At 36.7% G+C, this 23,074-nt stretch overlaps 1 protein-coding gene across 1 annotated transcript; it reads right to left on the reverse strand.

Annotated features, from left to right (window-relative positions):
• Window positions 1-10,105: 10,105 nt before the first annotated feature.
• On the reverse strand, window positions 10,106-21,130 carry LOC107221341 (citron rho-interacting kinase). The gene is made up of 12 exons (XM_015660286.2): window positions 20,758-21,130; window positions 20,277-20,521; window positions 19,756-20,202; window positions 19,558-19,690; window positions 18,970-19,490; window positions 15,337-16,800; window positions 14,356-14,790; window positions 12,916-13,265; window positions 11,926-12,086; window positions 11,157-11,369; window positions 10,818-11,073; window positions 10,106-10,759 (listed from the first exon to the last, which is right to left on the reverse strand). The coding sequence occupies exons 1-12, from the start codon at window positions 20,780-20,782 to the stop codon at window positions 10,645-10,647; spliced, it is 4,365 nt and encodes a 1,454-aa protein (XP_015515772.2). The 5' UTR covers window positions 20,783-21,130; the 3' UTR covers window positions 10,106-10,644.
• Window positions 21,131-23,074: the final 1,944 nt, after the last annotated feature.

A 23,074-nucleotide genomic window follows, 5' to 3' on the forward strand; every position in this document is an offset into this window, starting at 1 on the left:
CAGGACAGGTGAACAACTAATGCTTTCAATTTTCAACCGGTCAACTCCAGTTTTAACTGTAGCTTCATAACGACTTTTCGAAAGGTGTGCATAGGATTTTTTAGAAATACTATTTTTTTTACAGAAATGGCATCAATATCAAGAAAAAAGTATTTTATATTATCAAAATACCACAAGTGGATCATAAAACCGTTAGATTTCAAACAATCGAAAAAATCCTACGCCCTTCACTAGAAAATAAAGCTACAGTTAAAATTTGGAGTTGATCAGTTGAAAATTGAAGGAGCTAGTTGACCGCCCGCCTTGAAAAACATAATTTCATTTTATCAGTCACTCCACCGCCATTTTGTTTTGAAATTATGATAAAAAAGGTTTTTTCCAGCACTTCAAGACTTATATTAACATGTATCAAAAACAGAATTAAAAAATGATAATTCATTATTTTTTAACAAATTGGAGAAAATGACCCTAGATTATCACCACGATCTTCAACTAAAAATAAAAGAGTTTCTTCATATCGTTTGTAACCTCTCATTTAAAAACAAGAATTGGGATGCGATTTTTGGGTCTCACCCATATAATCGGAGCTTCGAGAGGATTCTTATCATTCGAAGGACACTCATCACGTAATTATGAGCAAACTTCACAACAGGTGAGTTTGCTTGATCGTTCAATTATATTCCAGTCTTATTCTTATGATAATTATGTACAATTTTAGAGAATCCTCTGATATTAATAGTTCTTTACTAATGGGTGAGCGGTCATGGGGTGAACTGTTATCGATTAGCCTCCGTGCGGTATTCTGCGTGCCATCTAGTACAAAGTACAAGTGTTTAAGGCAACTGCTTAAAAGTCTCAATGGTATCGAGTAGTTTCCTTTTGACGAGCACGAGCAAGTCCTTGCACTAACGTAGATTGTTATTATCTCGAATTCCCAAACACCTCGTGCGTGACAACACTAACTTGCTGGTCTTATTCAAACAAGACGAGACGAACCTAAGTTCAAAGACTTGTGCATAGCATGCTCGGATCGTGTCAAATATGAATTTGTTGTGATCGACAAGTATAGAGATCTTGATAACAGTCAATAGCCAAATCTTGTAATTCGTTCGGATTTAGTTAAAGCAACGTATGATAACGTCCTCGATCACGGATCTCCGTAAAATCCGAATGTGGCTGAATCCGTTTGTTTAACCCCAAATCAAAATTTTAAACAATGATTTGGATCAATAGTTGAATTGATTTCCATAATACTTAGTGACTAACGACTGCAAGGGTTTGTTTTTAGAATCAAGTGATGACAACAAGGTACATACATGGAGTGTAGTTCAAAGTATAGGTATTGCATGATCTCTTTCTTTGGAATAGATTATGAAAATCTTAAGGATTCGGGAAATAGATCGTACCGATTGTCTAGAGAATTGAAGCGATACGTACGAGATGTGTCAAAAAAGTATCCGGCCATAATTTTTCGTGTATAATCAAACGAAGGGAGGCGTGGTTTGGTGCACGTATGCAAGCGATCCTAATGCATACTTAAATTTCTTCCTGCCTGCAGAAGTTGTCAGTCGCCGGAAGACCGCCGATGAGTGAGGAAGTATAAGTGAGAGCGGTTGCAGTATCGTTTCTGACAAAATGACAGAAAAGCTTGAACAACGCTGCCGCGTTTAATTTTGTGGTGTCCATTGGTGAATCTTGCCGATCGTTTCTGCTTGGGAACCGCCAAGCTTTGCACAAAATTTAATGCAATACTGTTGTTCAAATTTATCCTGTCATCTTGTCAAGAACGTCTCACTCTTGTTCCTCACTCATCGGCAATATTCCGGTGACTGACAGCTTTTGCAGACAGGAAAAAAATTTAAGCTTGTGCATTAGGGTCGCCTACATACGTGCACCAAACCATGCCTCCCTGGCTTTACTTGCTTACAAACGAAAACTTATGGTCCGATACTTCTTGAACAGATCTCGTATGGATGAAGTCACAAGTTGACACCTCCCACGAGAGCAGCGCCACACTGTCATTTTATAATTGCTCTGTATGCATGATTTGATTGTAAGTTAAACAGACCAAAATTGCACGCCGAGTCCACGGTGTAGCTGGGTTTCTGAGTTCCCAGTCAGTAGGAGATTCGATTTGCCTGGACGGTTTGACTGCAACCCGTGATACCAAATCCGTTTACCTAAGGGAACATTTAATTCCTCATCGGGGTAATATTGTTTTGACTTGGATAATGATTTCAGACTGAATTGGAAGAATTCAACGAATCAAACCTTAAATTTTTCGTATAGAACCAAGTTATCTCAGACTCGGTACAGCATTTGGCGCAAAATATAGAGTTCATATAAAAAATGTTCAATCATATTAATAGATTGAGAGAAATATTTAGTTCCGGTTATCGCTCAGTCTTTAACTATTTTCATTTTTTACCACAATCGAAAAATATAGTTCTCGGTAGAAAATGAAAATTAGTTTTCTAGCTGTTACCGGAAAGTCTAGTATCCGTTACTATTCTTTCTCACTACGATCACTGTTAGTATATTTTCTCGTAACTGTTGTGAAAATTTAATGCTTGTGAAACGATAAATTGATGTTAAAGCCTTATTTAACTAATAAAGTACAATAAACCAAAGAAACTGATTTTGCGTTGCAATTACCAAAAAAGCATCGACGATAGCCCAAAATGGTTACGTGCTCCTCGCTTTTCGTAATTTCAACAATATTCAAACAGTTTTTTTTTAACGATACCTGTTTTACTGCATTTTCTAGTTACCATAAAAAGTGTTTTCTACTATATTTTGTTACTATAACAATTTCTCAGTGTACTTCCACGCATTTTCAGCAGCGATCGTCACTCCACGGTGACCAAATCAGCCTTGCTGATTAGATTTTCCTTGAAACGCGTCAAATTATCCGAGTCTATAAATCGTCCGGCGATTCCCAAACTGACCACTTCGCCGTCTGACCATGAGTTCGGAATAGGGAATATCACAGCATCCTCAGAATTCCTGGTATCTGTACTTCCCTGCACGGCCGTTTTTCTATACTGCGTGACTATAAAAATGAAAAAAAAACATATGTGCCGTTTTCTCGCCATTTCAGAATTTTCATTAAGAAGGGGACGTATGAACAATTTTCAAGTTCTTTTTGCATTTAACCAAAATTGAATAGGCGTATCAACACATTTTAACTTTCATGTGACATTCTGTCTAATCATGTTAATATCCGCACTTTTGTGACAAAACTCACCTATTTAGCGCATAAACCTGTTTGACTTTAGTCACGCGATATGGGAAAAACCGTAAGGGCCCATTTGACAAATAGGGTCGGTTTTTTTGGAGATGTTAGACCCCCCCCCCCCCCCCCCCCCCGTTCATGTAATGCGTGGTTCGTGTACTTCAACCCCTCTAAAATAATACGTGACAAATCTACCCTCCAACCTTCACCGAAAATTGATACATATCGGAATACAGTATTTTATTTTTACCATGAATTGGTAACGAGCTGATAAGAATGATTATAATATTTAATCTCACAGTATCAGAGCGAATTCCGAAAAAACTGGGAATTGTAAAATGTAAAATGGTGTATGACGTACTGCAAATAGTTGTAAAATAATATTCTTTGAGAATAATTAAGGTACGCTTTGTTATACTTTTGGCTTTATTTTGCATATGCATTATTATTTTTGAGAGGCAACCGCAGTTCTTCACAGACAGTTTTTCAATTGTAGAAAACTGCAGTTTTCAAGATTATTGCTAGATGTAGCTAGTCATATCATACTTATTGAAAAGGCATTGCAAACACTGCCATCACACAATGTTCTGAACGTGTTTTTTCTCTTGCTTTAGAATATTTCCGCTAACGGACGTATTTTACAACCTGCAACTTGAGCCTTGTTGCAAAAATGCTCATGGGTAAGCTGTGAATTCTGATAATTTTAGAATTTCTAAAATCACTGCATTGCAGAATTCTATATTCGAGACTAATTAAATCGTCATTACATTTATATTTATATCTCTATTCAGGGTAGTGCCAAAAATCAGAATCCAAAATTTCTTAATTTTCAGAGGGCATTTCCCCAAAATTCTCTATCATTTTTTCGTCATTTTTACCTATTATCATGCTTCCGGATTCGTCATGAAAATGCTGTTCAAGATAATTTCTAGAGAATGGTGTAATAAAATTAAACAGGAGTTGCATCAAAGTAGAAATCGGAAAATTATTCGTTCTAACTCAAACGAATCAATATTTAGTTTGTCGTTAATTGTTATGACTAAAACTGAAATGATTTTTACAAACGAAACACAATTTTTGTAATCTTTCTAATATTTCCCCGTGTTTTGTGAGAATTCAACGAATTTCCCTGAGAATTCCTAAACTTCCCTGATTTTCCGGTTCAGTCACCGCCGTGATATTCTATATTGCGTCCATAGTTCACCTGGAAAACGTACACAATAAATATTCGAGTAACCGAACCGGAACTGCAGGTCAAATTATAATGTTGAACTTTCTGTATACAGTGACTCTGAATACTTTAAGGCGGTTGGCTATCAAAAGCAAAGTGATGAGAAACTGACATCGTACAGGCTGTAAATATTGTGCTCGGTCATTATTCCCTAAAGTTTGGAAAGCTTTACATGCGTGATCAATAAGATAAGAAAGATAAATAAAAAATTTATGCATGAACTCGTACGGAAAAAGTGACGGAATATTGCGAAAAGATGAAATTTGATCAATAAAAATAATTTCTGTCGGTTATGAGACAATTGTAAGGTATATTTGGATAACAATAAACTCTTAGGAAGTAAATGAAGGGTGAGAAAAATTGATTTTACTGATTTTTTACTGAAAAATTGGGTTTTAGAAATAATCAATTTCGGTTGATGAGATCTTTGCATTCCCCATTCACCGCCCGTCCTTGGTTCTCGACAAATAACTGCGAAACTTATCGAAAATATCAAGTCAGCATCTTTGAGACTTCGGTGGAATTTCCATGACCTTGGCAAAATGTTGATCTCGCATGAATAATGCATATACATATGTTCCAAGTTAAAAATTTTTTTCACAACTCTACATTATCTTGAGCGAAAAGAATGATTCTTTAATCAGAATTTTCGATCAAAGAATCGATTAAAAGTACTACTAAGACCACCTTTAGAGGGTATTGAACTCTGAATCAAAGCTTAAGGCCTAACTAATACCGTTCGATGAACAAATTCGACTGTGACGTACAATTGAACGGTTTTCATAATGGATATTGATCGAAGCGATAGCTGGACTAGTGTCAGGGGTGACGGGAAGTGGCATTGCTTTGCATTTCATGATTATATATTAAGACTTCGTGTGTGTGTTCAAATAGTATTAAAAAAAGAGAGAAACGAGTCGAGTATGTCATATTCAGCCACGACGACGTGTCAAATTTTTCGTCAACCTCCATGTTACCGGTGGACTACGATGTAAGGATAAAAAATGCAAGAGTATAATTTAGCGTCTTCAATATAAATACATTTCATGCGAAGACAATTGTTCACAGACGGAATTTTTCTTTGCCTGATTTCAAAGTCACAGGAAGCGTTGAAACGTGCGACCTTATGTCATTAGACACGCGATATAAATTATTCGAATTTCATATCTTAGAAATGCGCACCTGCAAGTTAGATAGATAATTGCAACGCACCGGATCGCATTTTGCATCTCCTGCCTTTTTTCGTGATTAACTTACTTACTTACTTACTTATTAACTAACTTACCAGGATTATAAATTACTTCCAAACTTATACAATTTTCAACCGTACAATGTAGTAACCCTTGTTTGGAAATTATAATTTATTGGTTTCCCCTGATGGCACTAATTTCTAAAAACCCCTATGAATATAAAATCCTTCAAAAAAATTGCAAAGTTTATCAGATAAACAAAGATGTCTTCTTCAAGCATTGAAAATCATGTTTCTCTGCATTCTTATGATAACAGATTTTACGTTCCAAGAGTCCGTCAAAGAAATTACAGAGTATTACGGAAAAATGCACATATTATGTGCAAAGTTTATAAAATTAAATTATCTACAATCCCATGAGAATACATTTGTTTCCCGGACATTCTCCATATTGTGTCCGACTAATAAATTGCATAATTTTGCAAATGAATACAGACCTACTCTACGTAACTTCAAGGTCCAAATTCTCTAAAATTCCGTGCAAATAACTTTATATTCGCCCAAATTCTACTATCATTATTTACAGAGACACTGCAGAAATGTGCATATACTTTTACATATTTTAAGTAATTTTTTTGCAACCATATCGTGAAATTTACCATAGAAATTGTGGAAAAAGTAAATGAAAAATTTACACCAGAGCGGTTGAAGCTTCTGAATAATTAAAGGATAAACAAGGGAGAATATATATTTTCTCCGGTAAAATAATATAATTCCCTGACTTTTGCCGATTGGAAAAATCCTCCAACTAATCTCGCTTTTCTCAATTATCCCGATCTGTCACCACGATGGTTTCGTACTGCCAAAAAATTTCCTAATTTTCTCCCGAATGCTCTGAAATGGTAATGAAAATACTGTTCAAGGTAATTTGTGGAATATGGAGTAATAAACTTAAGCAGGAGTTACATCAAAGTGGAAATCGAAAAATGATTCGTTTTTTCCTCAAACAAACTGATATTTCATTTGTTATTAATTATTATTATTAAAACTGAAATGATTTTTACAAACAAAACAGAAATACCTTTCCCATATTTCCTTGCATTTCCTTGGATTCGACGAATTTCCTTGAAAATTTCTAGCCCTCCCTGATTTCCCGGTTCAGTCACCACCGTGCTATTCTATATCTATTCTGCTATATTTTGTCCATAGTTCAAGTGGGCAACATATACAACAAATATTCATGTAACTCAACCGGACTTGCAGGTCAAATTGTAATATTGATCTCTGTACATATAATGACTTTGGAATACTTTAAGGAAGTTGGCTACCAAAACCGAAGTCATGAGCAATTGGTTGAAATTGTACAGGCTGTAAATTTTATGCTCGGTCATTATTCCCCGAAGTTTGAAAAAGTTTACTGCATGATCAATAAAATTAAAAAAATAAAATAAAATTAAAAAAATGTGTACGTATATAAGCTTGTACGGAAGAGGTAACGGAATATTGCGAAAAGATGAAATTTGATCAATAAAAATAATTTCTGTCTATTATTAGAACAACGAAAAAAATTGATTTGACCTTTGAATTGAATTGATTATGGGTCTGATTATTATTATTATTTTTTTTTTATGGCCAAATATGATGAAAAAAAAATTTTCAAACATACATTTCCAAGTAAGAAATCGCCAGCTCTTCAATAGAAATGCTCCCAAATTCCAAAAATGTTATTAATGCATGAAAAAATACGTTTTTTAGAAAAAAAATTCGCTGAGGGTCGTTCCCGGAAATTTATTTAAAAATAAATACTCCGATTCGATTCCCCGGAGTCTTTTACATGGAAATCGATTTTAAAAAGAAGGTGCTCGTGGTTCGCTGAATTGCCATGAAAAATTTGGTAAAACTCAGTAGACGGTTCATATGATAGAAAATGCTTTAAATCTGTAAGTGGCAGGTTGTTGTGATGTTATATGAATAATAAAATCGAAACTGTAATTTTCGCTCATCTAATACTTTCATGTACAGTTGAATTGACGTAGATATTATCCCTCTGCCCCCAAAAATTCTAATTACAGAGATATGTTTACTAAAATTACATTCATAGTTTCTCGTACTGCATTCGACTTGATACATTTCAGTTGTTACATGAAATAAACACAGACCAAGAAATGATTATCATGTTTACCACTAATGTTTGATCGTAAATTATATTGAATTGACCTTTCATGACATCGAATTCAATCTACGTAAAGAAATTTATTCGATTACATTAAACTACGGAATCACGTTCAGAGCGTACAAGACTGAACATTCAGGTACGTATTTCAAATACAGTCATGAATTTTTTCGTTTTTATTTTTCCAACTGTATATTACAGTTGCAGCAAATAAATTATATTCAATTCAAATGAATAAAAATTCGGAAACAAATCCTTCGAGTAGTCCACGCCTAAGTAAAACGATCATGCACGAGAAACGAGAAAGGATTATTTGAGTGAAGTGATATTTGTTTCTTAACTAAAAGCTATAGTTTAATGCGGCGCGGCGACCGTAATACTTACTTAATCCAACAAAATACTTTTGTCGGACAAAATATTTTTGACAACTTAAGATAGAATTGAATCAACCCTTTGAATGATCATACTGACTATCAATTTATTCAAGATAACGTAACACAAGTTCCTTGCAATACTGTGAATTTTGTATCAAGAGAATGTGTGACTGAAATGACTAAAAATTTGATTCGACGTACCTCAATCGTTTTGTTTTAAAAATATGAAAATGTTGTATCAAAATAAATTGAACTTGTCTGAATTATGTTGTGTTGAGTTAAGAGTTCAATGGTTGATTCAGGTAATGAAATTTCTTGTTACAAAAATCTTTCGCATTGGTTTGACTTATTCACGCTCACGGAAAGTGTTTTTCGAATCATATAATTTATAATTCTGTTGATTCAGAGTAGAGTTGGCAGTGTATCACTTTTTCAGTAATATAATGTAATAGAATATGAATAATGAAATCAAAACGATACATCGAAGCATTGTATGAGCGGGAATTACAGTTTTGATTCCATTATTCATATTCCATTACAATAACCTATCATTCATACATTTAATTATACATTTTTTATCGTTTGCACCGTGCACGATTTACAAAAGGTTTGAGATGGATTGACCGAATCGAAAGCACCTTTTTTTTAAAATCGATCTCCATGTAAAAAAAAAAAAATGGGAAATCGAATGGAAATATTTATTTTGGAAAATCATTTTGGGAACGACGGCAAAAAACAATTATATTTTATGCTTTGATTACATCTTTGGAATTTGGGGATATTTGGATTGAAAAGCAGAGGATTTTTTACTCGGAAACGTGTCCGAAAACATGTTTTGGTCTTCAAAATTTCGCGAGAAAAAAAATTTAATACAAACCCACTGCGGTAAGCGTGCCGTGTCGCTTTCAGCGAATCTGTGTTTCGACAATTTTTATGGACAGTGAGGCAAACACAACAATAGAAATATACTTGTACCCGTGTGATGTGTGACATAGGTAGGTAAGATTGTCAGTCACGTTGTCCGATCTAAAAGAAACCTCAGGCATCAATGGATTGCCGAGCCTACTACACCTGAATAAACAGTGTTTTCCCTCGAACCTGCGTCTTTTATCGCTCTAATATTAGACTTACTAGACCCACAAATTTTATTTTCCAAAATTTAAATTGCGTGCCAAAAATGATGGAATGATCTCGAGGACCGTTCAGGCGCGTTTGTATCCTTTTCCTCGTATAGAAAATCGGCCTCGAAAGTTTAAGCCAAATCGGGAAACTAAAAAGGTATGAAAGTGATACGGAGTTACAAAAGTGATTCGTATATTCCAAATTAAAAACTATTTGCTCAACTCTACATCCTATTGAGCGAAAAGAATGATTCTTTAATTAGAATTTTCGATCAAAGAACCGATTAAAAGTACTACTAAGACCACCTTTAGAGGGTATTGAACTCTGAATCAAGGCTCAAAGCGTAACCAATATCGCTCGATGAAGAAATTCGACTCTGACGTACAATTGAATGATGTTCCTAATGGATATGGATCGAAGCGGTAGCTGGACAAGTGTCAGAGGTGACAGGAAATGGCATTGCTTTGCATTTCACGATCATATATTAAGACTTCATGCGTTCAAGTAGTATTACAAAAAGAGAGAAACAAGTCGAGTATGCTATATTCAGCCACGAACACGTGTCCAACGTTTCATCAACCTCCATGTTACCGTTAAACTAGGATGTAAGGATAGAAAATGCAAGAGTATAATTCGGCGTCTTAAATTACTAATACTAAATCCATTTCATGTGAAGACAATTGTTCACAGTCTTTTTATTTGTTGGATTTCGAGATCACGGGAAGCGTTGAAACGGAAAAATTGTTACGTTTGGGATTTGATATTGAACAGAATTCAGGTCTGCTTGGATAATACAAATCTTTATTTATTCAACTGAACACGTCCTCGTTGGATGATTTAGAAAAATTACAAGTTTTTTCAGTACTAATACAGAAGTAAAAAATATATTATTGGTATTATATTGTAATCTTAGTAAAGACATTACTTATTTATTATATTCATTACCTTAAATTATAGAATTACTAGCTTCCGAGTTAGGTATTTATTACAAGTCTGCAAACCGTGTAGACTGACATATTTTGTACTAAATAGTTGTTACTTATAGGAGAAATGAAAAACAAATTATATAAATTAAATATCAAGTCCAACTTATTAAACAATCATTAAAAATGGTGGATAACTGTGGGTGGGTTTTTACTATGAACGCAGTTTTGGGCCTAGGGTTCCTACAATTAACGGCGCACAGAACGTTTCGTCGCTAAATTTTCAATTACCGTTTCATCTGACGCTAAAACATCGGCAATTCGAAGCAACTAAAACTATGATGCATAATTAAGATTTATAACGATCAAGTTAACGCTCGGACTTTGAGGCTGCTAATCAAAACTGGTGGTTCGATTGGTGGGTGAAATGCACTCTTTTACCCTGACAGTCGAGCGCTTCCATTAGACTAGAAGTGAAACTGAAGTCCGAACTGCTCTCTTCGTCTTGTTGGCTGTAATACAGAAGCTTGTTACATGGTCGAAAAATGTTGATATTAACAGTCAACTTACAGCGTGTCCATGCTGGTGAGGCTATCATTCCGTTTTGGTAAAGCCGTAGCTCCCTCTATTTTCAAAATATCCAACGCAGAATTCATCGAGGCGACGTAAATGCCTCGGCCTCCCGCCGGGCCGAGATATCGCGGATTATTGAACTCTAGCAAGGTTCGATCAGACGGTTTGGTAACCGACCTATACGACTCTGCTGTGAGTTTGATTACCTCCACAGAGGAGAAGTGCACAATGAATAAGTAAGGTTTTCTGTATGCTGAAACGAAAGGGTGAAAACAGTTAAAAAAAAAAAAAAATCCGCTGACAAATACTCTCCGTTCTTTATCATCAGCCGCTTACCAAAGCCAAACGGCAAGTGGCTCCACGTCGGGTCATAAGTACGGGTTTTTCGTCCAACTTCATCTACGAAAACACCGAACTCATTGTAACACAAAAGAAGTTCAACGGACTGCGAGCTGCACGAGACGTTCAGAACGGCAACCGGAAAACTACCGAGTCTCGCTGCTCCTTGTAGGGCGGCCCGTACAGAGCTGTCGTCTTGATCGGGGAATTCTGTAAAGTAAACGTTTAAAAGTACTGAAGGAAGGGTGGAAAACGAGAGGTACGGTCATTGATACCCTAAGGATGAGTTACTGTCACAGCTATTGACATAACTCCACATGCATCTTTTCACATACAAGTTCGCTTGTCCCGCAAAAAGAAGTCGCGCGATAAACGGACAGATTAGTGTTGGACGAGCTACTTGGCGTATTTCGTCACAAAAATTTGTACACACTTTTGGGCCAAATTAGGCTTGGTCAATATGTAACAATAATTGAACCATGTCTTGGCGTTTCATTGGATAGGCATTTGTTGGAGACAAAAAGATATTACAATCAAGTTTTCAATGTTTTCTAATAAGACCCGAAATTTGAGTTTCTTCACTTTGACCCGAGAATGTATCAAATATTTTTTGTTGAAATCAACCCATTCTATTGCGCAACCTCTGGTATTCAGCTATTTTATCCTCTCAATAAGTATAGGAGTGTCAACAATTGTACCTCTTACCCAATTAACTAAATGGGTAATGTGACTAAATCAAAAAATGAAATTATATGAACTTGCATACCTTCGATATTGTAATCGTCAAGATCAATTTGGAAGAATTTGTTACACCCAACAATCAAAAGGTTTCGCGTGAAGAGAGCACAGCTACACGGCTCTGTCGTCGCCAATTCTCGAACAGTAATAAACTCCCCTCCATCTTCTTGGGTAGTCCATTTGAGTAATCTGAATACATTAGAACCAATAAATTTTCGGATTTTCGGTGCACATCATCATCATACGACAATTGATTCTAACAGGGGAGTATCAGACCTCTGAATCATGTATTCTTCTGAAACTTCTACGAGCGTTTACTCGACTTAAAATACGGAGCTTGTGATGTATAGTTTCATGATCAACTTTCGCATGACAAGCTATCGTTACAAAATTTCAATCAGTAAATGTATATTTATCTAACAGGGTTCTCTTCATTCGAGTTACAATTGATTATACTCACAGTTTGCTGAATAAAATGTTGTAACAAACGAAAGCTGTGGTATATTTTTTGCTTTAAGGTGGTTCACTAGGTAGAGAAAAATGTTTTTGAAATTTTCATTCGTGCCGTTTACTCAAAATGAATATACGTATGAGCTCCTACAGAAGACGTATCGAAGTATTACGTTTTTGACGGAAAATAATTATTTAAAAAGAATAGCATTTTTTAAGAAACAATTGATTTCGAAATGCTTCGTTTGCGTCGTCTATGAGTAATCAATGAAAACGTAGGCAATTGCACTGCTTTCTAGGTTCTACGGGGCGTTGAACATTAATTTTTGTCGTCCTCTGATAAAATTTCAGTAATAGGATCTCCTAAGTTTGAGTGCAAAAGAATATATTATTACTGAACGACAGTGAAGTAACTTATACGAACTTCCGATACCCTAATCTATTGCAAATTGAGCGAAGGAAGGCCCATTCGATAAAACTTTAGGCCAAAAGCTTCATACTTTGAGCTCCATACAATAGCACAATCCATGATCCAGAAGCCTAATTGCGTTCCTTGTAAGTAACTTACATAACATTCGAGGCGGTTGCGGCGCAAAGTAAGTTCCCCTGTAACTGATACAAATGGCAACTTTCGCAGGTGGTAAGAATTGGTGTAATCCTAATCGCTGGTCTCGAGCATTCTGCTGCCAGAGCATTACTCTTCAATTGCCGGAGATCGCAAAAAACGAGTTGTCTGTCTTCACCAGCTATCATTATCGCCAGTCCCAGATGAGGGTGCAAAGATAATTGGTGTACTCTAACAACGCCCTGAATTCTTGTTAATTTTGACTGCGATGTACGGTATGAAAAAAGACCTTCTTCAGCACCCAATAGGAGTACGCCCTCCTGGCCCAACTCTACAATGCAATTCAGATCGAGCTGAAAATAAACGAGCCACTTCAGAAACGATCTTAGTCTCGTAGTTGCGAAACTTTGTACGCAGAGTTTTTTGAATCAATTTAACCACACGTTCCCGAACGGAATTTTGTGCAACAGCTGATTTAAGATGTGTTGCTTTAAGTGCTGACAGGTTATAAATTATCTTCAAAATACTGTTTTTAAGTGGGAAATTAGAAAGGAACTGTGGTTACACACTTTTAGAGATCTTCGTAACAAAAGAAAACAAAACATTATTTTAACCACAAAATCGATATTTTTTAAATTCACGGTGGTCACTAAAAATAAACGAAAAATTTCGATCATCTTTCCCCAACTTTTCCTGGTTAAATTATAATTTATCCCTGATGTTTAAAATTTCTGCAGTTTTTCAAGGAATTGAAAAACTTGAGAGATGATACATAAAAAGTGTGAAATTTTGCTGCGAATTTTTTCATACCAATTCGACTAACTTCGGAATCTCACAATTTTTGATTTTATTCACAAATTTTTATGTAATTGTCCGAATTTCAACACAATATGCTGAATTTTTCCACAAAATTATCTACAATCCCATGAGAATACATTTTTCTCCCCAAATGAATTGTTTTGCAGATAAATGCTAACCAGCTCTGCATAAATTTAGAAACGAAATTCTCTGAAGGTCCGTGCAAATAACTTTTTCTACGCAAAATCCCATCACCATTATTTGCAGAGTGCAATAATATAGGAAGAATTTCCATTGAGGCAGAAGCTTTTAAATAATTGAAAGAAAAAACAAGGAAAAAATATATTTACCGTGCTACCTCCGTCAACAACTCGACTACTTTGTATTTTTTATAAGCACTATTGCTTATCAAAGCTACATAATATTCTCGTTTTTGATAGCAAGTAGCACAGAAAATAGGATTTTTGGCATATTTTATGCGCACTTGGCACAAAAATAACTATTCTTCGGTGGAATGATATAATTCCTCGACTTTTCCTAATTGATAAACTTCCTTGACCACCATGAACTTGTTTTGCTCTGCCATTTTTCCAAAAATATTTGTGAGTCGAAAGTTTCAAATTATAAATAACTGATTCCATTTACTTGTTGTTTGTCTAGTTTTAGAACGGTCTGATATCGATGATTGGGTGATACTGTGTTGACTTTAATTTGACTGGCTACAGTTCGCAGTGCATTGAGCCAGGCTTTTTTATCGGCCTGACTTAAAGCCATGATGTCCAACCCTGAGGACGGCCAACAAGTCGTCGAAGGTCCAGCCTCTACTCGGAGTATGAACGGCAGATCAGACCTGGCAGTGCCTGAAACCTCCGCCTGGCTTACTGATTCTGATATTGCCACACCCTCTTTCTCGCTCAACTCTAGCCGATTTATGGGCACCATTCCGGAACTCGGTTCATGCTCGTAAGTGCACAAGCTTGTTCCTTCTAGTCGGAGGTATTTCCTATCCCAGGAAGCCTTGGCACGGCCAGGTACTTTGACCCAGCCCTCCATTGAGACGCTTCTGTTGTTTTCAGCTGCCTGAAACGAAAACATAACGGATTGAACAGTCGATTCCCTGGAGAAAATTAAATTTTGAAAACCTTCAGAAATTTATAGAAACTTTCTCATAATGTCAATTTCCGATAGTTTATCAATTTTTGTACAAAAATCTTTCAAAAAAAATTAAAGGTTCCCAGTGTTAATGTCATATTAAATTACCTGAAATTTTATAGTTTTTTGGACAAAAACATTCGATTTTTCCAGGATATATTTCAACTACCCTTACTGACCAAACTCATTTTTCAGGGTGGGCACTAAATCTCAGTCACGAAATTCCCCAACTTTTCCAGGTACTCCAGACAAAAATTTTATCATTTTCCCTGACCAATTTGAATAAATTCGTTACAGCAAATTGAAAAAAATGTACGTATTTTTCACGAAGTCTAGAATTTCTTACAATCCCTATCAGACATTATCAAAGTGGGTTAAGCTTTTCCAAAAATAATGTAAAATTTTTGTTAGAACTGTACGAAAACACGGTACTCATGTATTTACAAGAAACGCGATTAAAGAATGAATTTTTACCAATTCGGTGTTGTCAGGCTGGTCGATCGCGAGAGTTTGAACACTGTCACCAATACTAGAAAGGCTCTCTTCACTGGCCTTCCAGGTCTGGCTAAAGTGCCTTGCAAATCCACCGGGAAGACCGCAGGTGGCAGGAACCAGCAGAGAGCATTTTGGGTGGGCCATAATCTGGCACTCGTTGCAGATAGCAGCGTTCTTTCCAAACTGAATGGAGTCGAAACACGCGCCGCACTTTCCAGTGCGCATTGATAACTTCACGTCAAATCTGTGCGGAATATTGTGTCTCATCCTTTGCAGGGATGGCTTCCTGGCCAACGTGTCACCGGGCGATTCAGCCAGTTGTTGAAGCACCTTTTTAGTCTCTGGGGACGGTGGACTGGCCGGTAAAGGAGCGGAAGCTTGCGCAGCTCTCAGGGCCAGCAACTGATCAGTTAAGGTTTTGACCTTAGCCCGTTCTTTGGTGAGCTGATTTTCCAGCTCACGATAGCCGACGGGCATTCCTGTTCCACTGGGTGGCATGTTTTCCTTCTGTTGCGAACCAAAAATCTTGTCGCACACGGTCTTCTTCTTCTTGTTGGACTCCTCGAGCTTCAGCTGCAGATAGTCGATCAGCTTCGTCTGCTGCTGTCTGGTTCCTTCCGCTTTGACCTCTCTTTCCTGGTAGAATTGCCGCATCTCTTCCAGCACACCTTCCAGCTCTGTGATTCTGGACCTCAATTCTTGGCCTTGGTCGATGCTCTCCTGAAGATCGGTCATCAACCCTAAATTCGCCTCCTTCAGTTGATGCAGCCGGGTCAAGTGCTCCGTGCTCTCTTCCTTGACCTTCATCGCCTCTCCCTTACTCAGTTCAAATGCACGTTTTGTTTTGGACAGGTCGCATTCCAGCGCTCCGCATTTGCTTACCAATTCCGCGACCTGATTGCTTAAATCCTGCGCGAGCTTCTTGTACTGATCTCGCTGCGCGGCCAATCCATTTCTCTTATCCTCAATGTCGCTCGTTTCGGACTCTAATCTCTCGACCGCGCGCTCCGCGACAACTCTGAGCGTCTTTTCCCTGTCTTGCGCTGCGTGGGCTTCACGCACCTTCAACTCTGCGCTTTCCAGATCCTTCTGTAGCTTCATTTTATCCTGTATCAGCATGTTTTCACGAGTCTCGTGGTCGCTGGTCAGTCTTTCGTAATCTGTCAACTGTTCCTCCAGCACTGTGCATGTTTCCTTCAGAAGATCTATGTTCACTTGATGGCTGTTCGCCTCGTGCTTCAGCTTTTCCAATTCGGACTCCAGCTGCGCTTTCTCTTCGTTTAGTTTTGTCAAGCTGAGTATGAGCCGCTTATTTTCGCTGTTTAGACTGTCTACACGATCTTGATTCCCTCTCATTTGCTTACGCGTCGCGTCGAGCTCTCGGCGCAGCGTTGAGCTCGAATTTTGCAGCTCTTCTATTTGCTTATTAGCTTGCGTCAATGCCTGTAGAAAAATTAATGATGTATACAGGGTGGCCACTCAATTCCGCTCACGGAATTCCCTGACATTTCCCGGTTTTCCCCGACTAAAATCATTATTTTTCCCTAAAATTTTGATGCACAATTTGTGCAGAAATCACTAAAAACTATAGTAACCTAGGTAAAGTATGGCCAAATATATTAAAGTTATAAAAGTTTTTAAAAGTTGTTCATTCCATTCATTATGATTTTTGAAAGTTGACAAAAAATGAAAATTTCCATTTGCTTGGTCTTGTTAAGTATATATTTAAGAAGGGGCTCCAAGAAGCGAAATATTTTTAGAGCTATTATTTGAACATTTATGCTGTTTGCAATGAAAATCGAGGTTCGAAGAATTATGACTAATTAACGAATGTGTAACTTTTTGAAAAATAAACTTAAAAATTTTTTTCCAACGGGACATTTTTCTTTTAAGCGTTAAGAATACGCCACAATTTATCGAAATTTTTAAATTGATATTTAATACAGCAAAAGCAATTATTTTATGCGGTGTACTGTCTAGACGCGGCGCGTCTATGCCGTAACAGTTGCACAGAGCCCTATGTTCAGCGTTAAATTAAAATTACTAATACTGAAGTTAGAATTCTGGGTGCTTATACTTTTTTATTGGAAATTTCCTCCTTTTTAAGAATCTTTTTAAAATTTTCGCTAGCGCTTTTACTTTTTGAGTTATTGCCAAAAACCTGAGGCTTCGTTTTTTCTAGACTATTAGGCGTCGGTGAACTTGCGTCTCCACACGCAGTGACGGCCATAGATAAATCAAACCGATGTCTGCTCGTACTACTGAATTCCTGTGACAATCAACAACTAAGCTTATAATCGTCAATAAGAAGAGAAGAAAAATTGTGACGATGCGTTGATAGCATCTCAATTTTATGGACAAAGCTTTTGAAATCCGTGAGTTCTATAAAAAGTCCCTGACCAACCAAAAAATTCCCTGACATTTCCCTGACATACAAAATTCCCTGACATTTCCCGGTTTTCCCGGTTTTCCAGACGGGTGGCCACCCTGGTATATAAAGTTCCAAATTACTTTAAATTAAATCATAAATGTAACAAAATCAATGCATTGACGATTTGGCAAAAACAAAATTTTTTTACTGCCCGTTTCTGTAAGAAAAAGAGTCCATGTTTATTGGGTGATCTTAGTATTAAAGTTTTGATGCTGAATCTGAATGTTGAATTCGATTTTCGTAATTCAAAGTAAAGAAGAGAAATTTGAAAAATATTTGATATTGAAAATAGTTTGCATCTTTTGGTGTTTGAGGTCGGAAATGGAATCAAACATTGAACATTCAAAACCCTGTGTTCATTACAGCAAATCGTTATAAACATAAAAACATCGAAGTTTTTTGCATTGAAATCAGTACCTCGTAAGTTAAAAGACATCGATTTTAGTCGATATTAATTATTTTTTCAAGTATCATCCACCATGTTAGAATCGGCACTTCAATTTTGCGACCTTAAAAACCACAAATTACATAATCACACTGAAATCGGTATCGTCTAAACATTGAACTGTTTTAAAGTAGGACAATATTTTTATTGCTGAAAAGAGCTCTAAGCATTGAATTTTTTTTCCAATTAAAAATCCTCCAAAAGTATAGGAACATTAGGCAAAGTCTAGGATGTGCCTCATTTCATATGACTCCTTCCAATTTCAGCAAGATGTATAAAAGCGTACTCATTCCTATTTCTTCGCGAAATTTCACAAAATCGTCGTGTAGTACAATTTTAATATATAAATAACATATTTGTTTTTGTGGATCTTGAAAGGTTTGTAGCAGTCCACCATTTTTAACAATGGGCCAAAATCAGCCTTATATCCAGAATTGCGATCATTTTGGAAACTTTTGCGAAAAAATTGGAATAAGTATAGTTTTTTACATGTTACCGAAATGAGAAACAGTCACATGATATGAGATACCTCTTGGACATGAGCTAAAAATACTATATTTAGAAAGCTTTATTTGTACAGCAAAAACTAGTATTCAGACCTTGTTCCAGCAGAAATAAAGAACCCTAATTTCAAACAGTTTGATAAACATGTTTCTCTCAAGATGCCCAGATACGCTGTGTCATAGAGCAAAAGTAGCATGAATTTTTTACGTGAAGAAAAATATTGGAATCTGACCCGCTGTGCTGAGTCTGCTTGTAGTTTATTTCTGGAAGATTCTTTAGTGGCTTCTTCGAGTGACTGTTTGGCACTTTCAAGTTCTTTCAAAATCTTTTTGCATCTCAATTCCTCATCCGCGATTCTCGAATTCAATTTGTCAGTAATCTTTTGCTTCTCATCAGTCAAAACTTTGACTTTTTCTTCAGCCGTTTTCGCTTCTCGAGAGGCGATTCGTTTGTCCAAGTTTGCATCGGATAATTCTTTCTCCTTTTTCCAGAGATTTGATTGAGCTTGTCTCGCTGCTTGACGTTCAGCAGCTGTGTTTTCTCTGGCCGTTTGTAATTGCTGTTCAACCCGTTGCAGCTGTTGTTCCAAAAAGGAAATTTTTTGCACCGCTTCCTTCATGGATATTCCACTCATTCCCGATTTCTGGTAGTCGGATTGCTTGAGACTGACATTCTCAGCTTCTAGCTTTGTAACACTGTGCTCAAAACGACGCAAAATCTCTTCGAGATTCCCTACTTTCTGTAGGTATTCCTCTGTGAAAAAAGTAGACGAAACCAATCAGATTATATACAGTTTTGTAAATCACTGAAACTCAGTTACCTTCTTTTTCGAGAGTGTCTTGAAGTCTTCGCTGCAAGGCAGCCTTGTCTTGTGAAACACGTTCCAAATCCATTGCCAGTGATTCGCTCTGTTCCAAATTCACCACAGTATCGCTTAAATCTGATTTTGCAATCTGAACAAAGACGAACAGCCATTATTGCATACAAATAATCCAATAATACAATTATTTCGACTCACCACAAGTTGTTGCTTCAGTTGTTCATTATCCAATTTCAACCGATCCAACTGCGCTTGCAAAGTTGCGGTTTTCTGATCATTGGCAGCGACACCGTCCAACTGTTTGGTTCTTTCACTAAGCTGGTTTCTCAGAGCTTCAATTTCTGCATCTCTTGCTGGTATACTAGCTTGAACACTTCGGAGTTGTTCTTGATAATCTTTCAGCTCACTCTGGCATAATTCCAAAGCAACGTTGAGCCTTGACTGGCGACAGTGGTTTGAATCTTGTTCATGTCTCAGCTGGTTTTCTAACTCTGCGTTTTTAGCAGTTTCTACTTCCAGCTTTGCTCTTATGTCGGCCAATTGGTTGTGAGCACGAGACGCCATTTCTTCTAGTTTAGTTTCAACCCCTGCCACGCTTTGACGGTTCAACTCCCTCGTTTTTGCCAAAGATTCTTTGTACTGCACCTATTTGTTGTTAAATATTAGTAATTTAATATACTCAGCAAGGTAATTTACTTCGAGAAAGCAAAATGACTTACCTGAAAGGCTCGCAACTTTTCTAGCTCAGCATTAGCAGTGTCCAATTCGCACTCTGCTCTTTGCAGTCGCGAAGTCAACTCATTATTGCATCTACACAATTCAGTGATTCTCAATGTCTGTGTTTCTATGTGTTTATTCAGTTGGTCCACTTTATCTTTTTCGGCAGCTTCCCACTTTCGTTTTGCGCCTCTTATTAAATCCAGTGCCCTTGTCTCTAAATCACGCCTTTCTTGGCGTTCTAAATCTAAATCGTTTTCAAAGTAATTAAGTAATATTCAGTTACTAAATTTGTTACACATTGCAAGGTCATAACAGTAATGATATTAAATAGATAATTGTAGTAAGCAGATTCCAAATTGAATACAAATAGGAATTGTAAAAATAGTGCAAGAATTACATTGGTTAGAGAAAGATTGCAAGGATTGAAAATCAGAATTTTCCAGGGAACAAAAAGCTTCATTAGTAAATCATTATAATTACCCAACGTTCTCTTTATTCCAGCCATTTCTGACCGTGCTTTAGACAGTTCGCGTTCCAGTTTGTCTCTTTCTTTGTTGGAAGCAGCTTTTTCAGCTTCAGAAACCTGACGCCGCGTCAAGTCAAAGTGTCTTGCACGCTTGGGTTAGTGACAAGCATGTCAGAGGCAGCCGAATAGCGTTTTCCCGTATTCCGGCATCGCCGATCGCCGACCGCCTGGGCGAAGTTTGTCTCCACGTTCGTGTAACGACGGCTAATTAATTCCCCTGAACACCATCTCGTCACTCTCGGTTACAGATGATATGTTCAAGAAGCGTCCCTAAAACCCTTGTAACGGTCACTCGACTAGCTACTCAACTTCAGATCTGTTCGTTCTGAATTCGAAATTTGTTTTGGAGCTCCAGATTCACTCCGATTGGTCGGCTTACAAAGCTTACAAAACTGGCCAATAGATGTCGTTTATCTCCTAGCGTTGCAGCTTGGGTTTTCTGTCGGAGATGGTTGAAGTCAGACTTGTGTCAGTTATTTGTAGATCGATGCTACATTTTTTTCACTCTTACCGTTCACCGGTAAGAACGCATGTTGTTGATACACTCTATTTTACGACGGTCGCATGAATAACATCAAGATTCCAATAAAACACACTTGGTGGACCAAGTTTGAACGAATTGATTTTACTATGATTTCTCTAGTTTAACAATCTTCTTATTGGTTTAAAATCATTCAATTATTATTTGACGCTTCCATAATCAAGGTTGCATCATTAATTGTGGCTGAGTAATATAAGTAATTCTACATTGTAACATTTTTTCCATATTACTTAGATGGGAACACTTTGAACTTCAAGAGTCGTATTTTAAAATTGGATTTCACAAATGTTCTTGCAAGAGGGGCATATGTATATATATATATATTTTGCTATGTGCATCAAGTTTTTCAGCGTGAAGCGAAAAAAATGTCTCTCACTAACCAAACACCAAACTATGTATATTGATAATTTTTTCTTCTCCATAAGCCGTTAAATTGCATAATTAAATTTTTGTTTGGAATACTAAATGATTCAAATCGATGATTCACTTGTTTTATTTCACTCCAGGGTCGCAAAAAGTACCGAAATTGAGGGTTCGACGAAAACGAATACATTCGGTCTTGCGAAATTCCTTACGGTTGTTAATCGATCACGGTTTGTTGTGACCTAAGATATAATGCATGACTGGATTTTTTCGACATTCAATAGAGAAAGTGCGCACGGGAATGTGGAATCAGGAATCATCAGAGGATTGCTGAGGTGTAGAGCCTGAAATGTTTATGTAAACGGCCTCACGGAACTCGCGAAATGTCAGGGCTATGACCGAATCATTATAATGGTTCGCTTACACTTGGGTGTTTCGTTTTATGTATACATGTAAAACATACTTGTTGTCTTATAACTTTGAGCGCACAGTTATAAAAAACATTCACCGAGATTATATTTGCGCATTTGCAAATAACTCTCATATTTTTATCATGTCGCGCTAATCAGTTGAATATTTCTTCATTCTTGATCTACCCATAATGTTGACCCCGAAAAAATTTTAACTGACCTTTTTTGGCGTTTGAAGCAAACTCGATTTGCTTCAATTCTCGTCAGGTCGTTTCAATCCAAAATCTTTTAGAGATCAAATTGACGAATCCGTTTTAATTACAGGATCCATTATCACTCTGATCAAGATTTCGTACTCCTGTAGAAACTATTTTACTCGAATTGCAGCATAAAAGTATGTAACTGTTAAAGTATCAAACTGTGGAACGAAATGGAATCTAACGTCAAAGAGAATTCTCGGAGATAATCGAATTACTCAGGCCGAAATGATGGTGATACATTCTTTTTTAAATTTCAAGTTGATATTCGAGTAAAAAATGTGAACAAAAAAGTTGAATCAAAGTAAATTTTTTATCGAATTTTCTCAGAATTATAAGAAAAAAGATACTAAGATCAGCCAGAGTCTATCGTATGCTAATACTAATTTTTTTAGATAAAAAAAGATAGTTAAAAGTTTGGCACAACCATGGAACTAAACACGCAGTGGCATAATACTGTATCGTGACAGATGCATATACGTTTAATACAATTGCGTAAGTAATATTTTATCAGGCCAGCACAAGAAGTAACAAAATTATTCGACCAACGTATTATACCTACACATTTGATTCCGGAAATATTGTGCGATACGCAATGCTTGTATCACATAATATTCTGGTGTCATAATAGTTTCACAGGGTGAATTCCTAAAGATGAGAAATCGTAGGATGTATTGCTCATATGCGAATTTCGTATCTT

Source organism: Neodiprion lecontei, chromosome 2 (assembly GCF_021901455.1).
Source record: "Neodiprion lecontei isolate iyNeoLeco1 chromosome 2, iyNeoLeco1.1, whole genome shotgun sequence".
Classification (NCBI taxonomy): domain Eukaryota; kingdom Metazoa; phylum Arthropoda; class Insecta; order Hymenoptera; family Diprionidae; genus Neodiprion; species Neodiprion lecontei.